We start from the raw sequence: 5,373 nt of genomic DNA, 5'->3' as shown, positions 1-5,373 counted from the left end.
TATGTGTACACCAATATTCTTATCTATCACATATTATAGATAATTCCATTTTACTTTTAGCTAAACATCTATTTCTATCTATTGACACATAAATATCATATTTACAGGTAACAGGTAACTTCTAGAAATACTAAGTATTATGTAACAACTAGAAAATATTTTAAAACTATAATGATACATAAATAATAATATAATTCTAATATATACTATAAATATGTACTATAAATAATATGTAACGTAATATGTAATATAAATATGTAATCTAAATAATCTGCAATATAAACAAAATAAATTATATGCACTATAAGTAACAATTTATAGTATATAAAATCCCTATTAAGACCTGTACCTATAAATCTAACTGTAAATAAAGCCTAAATTGCAGAGATCCTTGTGCTGCTGAGCAGCTCCATGCACTCCTGCCTTCCACAATTCCATGTCACCTCCTGAACAACTTCTATCCCTTCAATCAATCCTTAAATTCATCCTTAATTCATCACTATTTATCCTTCATTTTTATCCCTTATGATTTCCTCATGACTTATCACTAGTTTCTCTGTAAGCAAAGCAGGATAGGACCATACCAGGCTCTTCTTCATCTTCATCATCATCTACCTCCCCATCGTTGTAGCCTTCCTCATCCTCCTGCATTCAAATCACACCAAACAAAGGGTTAAAACTTGTGACAACATCCAACAGCATCTTCGAACAGGCAGAAAATCCATGGAGTATCTTTGCCTATATCTGACAGCATCTTACAACAGACACAAAGTCCTTGGAGCATCTTTGGCAACACCAAATTTACAATGGATAGAAAGCCCTTGGAGCATCTCATTCCCAAACACTTCCAGACTAGGTTTGGTAAGGAATCATTGGCCTCTGGCAGAATTCCAGTGCCCCAAATCCCAAGCAATCCCAGCCTCACTTCTCCCACTGTTCTGGAGCTGCAAAGTTTGTTGCCATATGCTGAGTTTAGTCCAGCTTGAGAGGTGACCAGGAGAAGAGGAAGAGAGGGAGTTCATGGACATCTCTGTGTCCATGTAAGCGTGAGGAGCTGCTGCTGGTTCCAGAAGCTGACAAAGCACTCAGGGAGGGTTTAGGACAGGGAATATGAACCTCCTCCTCCAGCCCAGTTTTAGCTCCATCCCAGATGTTCTCCTACTGGAAAGGTTCCCAGCCTGTGCCTGGCTCAGCACCAGGAGGAGCCTGGCACAGGGTGGGTGACCCTGGGACCTCTGTGCACAGATGAGTAACCTCAGCCCTTCCCAGGTGTCAGAGCAGATCAGCAGCCACTTCTGAGGGGGTCTGCTGTCAGCCCAGCTGTGTGGTCACTAGATGGCATGCGGCTCACAGGGAGCTCAGCCACCTTCTCCTTTGGCTTCTGAAGCAAACCCATACACTTCCATGGCTAAGAACTGCCAAATTTGGACTATTTTTAGCCCAGCTCTTTCCAGTTAAACCATGTTCACTCCACATTAACTCCACACCATCAATCCTTACCTCCTCTTCTCCACTCACATCCTCCTCTTCTCCTTCCTCCTCTTCCTCCTCATCTTCTTCATCTTCTACTACCTGAGCATCATCATCGTATTCCTCTTCTACACAAAGAGAATTAATGCCTCAGAGATGGAAAGCTGACTTGGTTTATGGCATTGCTGCCTGAAACCTGTCCTCCTGGGGACACGAGGAGCAAGTTGGGAGCATTGCTTAGGGACAGGACAGGATCTGAGGAAGCTCTGCAGCTGCCAGGAAGGACCACATGGGTGGGACATGACTGTGTGGTAGCAACCACCCCTGAGCTGTGCATTTTGGAGCCTGTAGGACACTTGTGGATCTTCCAGTGTCCAGCTGCTCCCAGCAGGATGGAGAACTTCATCACCACGTGCTGGCAGCCATCCCCAAGGGAGCACCACCTCAGTGACACAAAAGGGTCTCACAGCATCTACTGAGAGGGTCACAATGTCTTTCCAAAGGGAGAGAGATCACCTACACCGACCCCGAACAGCAAACCAGGAACTGTTCAGGCACAAAGTGTTTTCCATGCTCCAGGAATGGGGTTTAGGAGCTTCTCCCTGTGTTTGTGTTGGAGTTGCGAGGTGCTGCCAGGCACTGCTCAGCCTCTCCAGAGCTCTCACTCAGCACTGGAGGGAAAAGTGCAGCTCCAGCTATTCTGCTTTTGCTGTGCAGTTGGCTTTGGACAGTCCAGCAAATTCCCCAAGCTCAGCTGGATCCTCATCCCAGCACAGTGTTCCAGGGGCATGTGGCACCTATGGCACTGTGGGACCTTCTGTGCACTTCCCTAGCATTAAAGGTTGTTCCTTCAGCAGTTCTTTGCCCCAGGCACCTTCAATCCACACCTCTCCCCTCCTCTGCCTCACCTCTGGCTCATTCTCAAGGAGCAGCTAAAAGTGCCTGTTCACTCCTTGACTCAGCTGCAATTTTCCATGCCCAGTCTGGTTCTCACCCTACCCTTCTCCATCAGCATCTGCATGTCATCCCTTCTTACCCATTTGTGTCTTACATCCTTGTCCCCTGGGGTATTGTGTTCCTTCAGCTCCTTCAGTGCTTCTTCTGGATCCCCTTCTTTCTCTACCTTTCACTAGAGATCAGACTGAGGAATTGGCCCTTTGCCCTTGGGGTGTTGTGTTCCCTGAATTCTTCCAGTGCTTCCTCCTTGTGAGACCCACCCTTAAGGGGAAAGAAGGTCCTCTTCTTCTCCCACCCCTTCACTCCCAACCTTTCATTAGACTTCAAACTAAGCAATTGGCTCTTTCCCCTGGGTGTGTTCCTTCAACTCCTCCAGTGCTTCCTCCTGATCCCTTTCTTGCTCCACCTTTCACTAGAGATCACACTGAGGAAATGGTCCTTTCCCCTGCGGTGTTGTGTTTCATCACCCCTCTCTCTCCCCATCCTTCACTAGAGAACAGACTGAGGAATTGGCTCTTTCAGGCTGTGCCCACCTCATAGTATCATAGTATGTTAAGGGGTTGGAATGGATCACAGCCTTCCTGGGCAATGTGTGTCTCGCCACCCTCACCCTCACCTCCTCTCCTCTCATTCCTCCAGAGAACACTGAGATGCAGAAGCTGCAGAGCTCCTTCTCCAGGCCACGAATCCCACATCACACATTCATCTTTCAACTTATACCAAACAGCACAACTCACATACCATCCTCATCCTCCTCCTCATCGTCCAAGCCCTCCACGTAGCCCTCGGCGTCGGAGTCTGGTGCCTCCTTGTCATCCCGATCTTTCACTAGGGATAAGACTGAGAAAGGAGCTCTTTCAGGCCCTGCCCATCTCCTCTGCCCTTGTTCCATGAGGACACTGAAGTACTTCTCCTTTTCATCAGCCAGGAAGGAGCTGCTGAGAACACCCTTCTCTTGCCAACAAGTCAGAGCTGGAAGCAAAATGTACTGGGCAACATGTGGACCTCAACTTACACACAGTGAGAGTCATCAAGGTTGGGAGAGACCTTGAAGACCATCAAGTCCAACCCTTAACCTCTCACTAGCCCCTAAACCTTAACCCTTATCTTTGAGTTTAGGGGTTACAGCAATGACAGGTTAAAGTAGGACTTGGTCATCTTCAAAGTCTCTTCCAATCTTGATGACTCTCTGATTCTATGCATCTTCCAGCACCAGATCCAGATGCCTCTTAAACACTCCCAGGGATGGTGACTCCACCACCTCTCTGAGCAATATTCCAGTGCCTGAACACCCTAACAGTGGGCAAATCCCACCCCCACACAAAAAAAAAACCCAGGCAAGACCAGAAGAGACTTTGATAGATCCCTCTGGGAACAGGGATGGAGTGTGCATCCAAATGGATCTGGTCTGGGTGGTGGTTACCTCCACTGGGGCCAATTCACTGAGGGAAAATCCCATCCCCATACAAGAAAACCCAAGGAAACATCAGCAAAGACTTCAACACATAGAATCATCAAGGTTGGAGAAGACCTTCAAAATCACCAAGTCCAACCATTAACCTGTCACTGCTCTGACCCCTAAATTGTATCCTTCAGCACCAGATCCAGACACCTCTTAAACACCTCCAGGGCTGGTAACTCCACCACTTCCCTGGGCAACATCCCAGTGCTGAGGACCCCCTTGTCCAGCTAACAAGTCCCACATCCATCTTCCACCTAGCACACCCCAAGCAGCACAACTCACATACCATCCTCATCCTCCTCATCATCATCCAAGCCCTCCACGTAGCCCTCAGCGTCGGAGTCTGGTGCCTCCTTGTCGTCCCGATCATATCCATCGAGGTATGTGAGTTGTGGGAGGAGCTTGAACACATTTTCTCTGTAGTCATTCAAGTTGGTTACCTCGCAGTTGAACAGGTCTAGACTCTTCAGGTTTTCTAACTTCTTCTGCAAAGGCAGGGAAATCTCTTAGGTTTGATGGTACAAGAATGTTGTACAAGGCCAAGGATGCAACAGGAGACAAAGAGAATGTCCTCAATGGCTTCCCCATGGCCAAAGAATTGGTTTGGGCTCTTCCAGCTGGCTCTGGTGAGGCCCTCCCTGGAGTGCTGCACACAGCTCCAGTGTCCCCAACAGCAGGAGGACATGGAACTGTGGGAGCAAGTCCAGAGGAGACCACAAAGCTGATCAGAGCACTGGAGCACCTTCCCTATGCACCACATGGAAGCCTGAACTCCATGTGCCAAAGAAAAGAGGCGCTGAGCACTGTCTGGAGGAGGATGAGAAGCTTGAGGACCATGATGGTCATGTGGCCACCATGACCTGGCAGTGCCTACAGGAGCAGCCCTGGGGTGTCAGCTCTGCCCTGCTGGGGGAAGGTGCTCTGCGATGGGGACTGCTCCTGGAGATGTTGTTTTAGGGGGGATGCTGTGGCTGGGAGGGAGTTCGGAGCCCTGGGCAGAGGGCGCGGGGAGCACAGCCCGGCACGGCCGCTAGGGGGAACCAGCGGCTCGGCCCGGGCCAGGACTGGGGGGGCAGGGGGAACAGGCACAGAGTGACCGCGGGGACAGCGAGGGGGACAAGGACCGTGCGACCAGGAACAAGGGGGGGACCAGGCAGGGGACAAGGACAGTGTGACCAGGAACAGGGAGGACAGGGACAAGGGGGGGACAGTGTGGCCAGGGACAGACAGGGGGCACAGGGACACTATGACTGGGGGGCAATGGGGACAGGGACAGTGTGACCAGAGACTGGAGACCTGCAGCAGAGACTACACTATCACTTCCTTTGACTTCCCAAACCTCTACTCTGCCTTCCAGTACCTAAACGGCAGGAGAGCTGCAGAGGATCTTGGTACAAGTCATGGAGTGACAGGACACAGGGAATGGCTTCCCACTGCCAGAGGGCAGGGACAGACCAGTGCTGAAGGGAAGGCTTGAAGGGAAG

The 5,373-nt window shown here is 49.7% G+C and overlaps 1 protein-coding gene across 1 annotated transcript in view; it reads right to left on the bottom strand.

Moving 5' to 3' along the window:
* Window positions 1-584: 584 nt before the first annotated feature.
* LOC103799386 (acidic leucine-rich nuclear phosphoprotein 32 family member A-like) overlaps window positions 585-5,373 on the bottom strand; it is a gene marked incomplete at both ends in the record, with an annotated part of 5,412 nt that continues 623 nt past the window's right edge. Inside the window, 4 exons of the mRNA XM_009071702.1 lie at window positions 585-645; window positions 1,501-1,598; window positions 3,169-3,255; window positions 4,176-4,374. Of these exons, the coding sequence (XP_009069950.1) occupies window positions 585-645; window positions 1,501-1,598; window positions 3,169-3,255; window positions 4,176-4,374 (445 nt within the window). The remainder of the gene's footprint in view (window positions 646-1,500; window positions 1,599-3,168; window positions 3,256-4,175; window positions 4,375-5,373) is intronic.

This window comes from Acanthisitta chloris, unplaced genomic scaffold, assembly GCF_000695815.1.
Source record: "Acanthisitta chloris isolate BGI_N310 unplaced genomic scaffold, ASM69581v1 scaffold7033, whole genome shotgun sequence".
Taxonomy (NCBI): Eukaryota; Metazoa; Chordata; class Aves; order Passeriformes; family Acanthisittidae; genus Acanthisitta; species Acanthisitta chloris.
The sequence above is the reverse complement of the archived record's forward strand: the minus strand, read 5'-3'. Positions and strand labels throughout refer to the sequence as shown.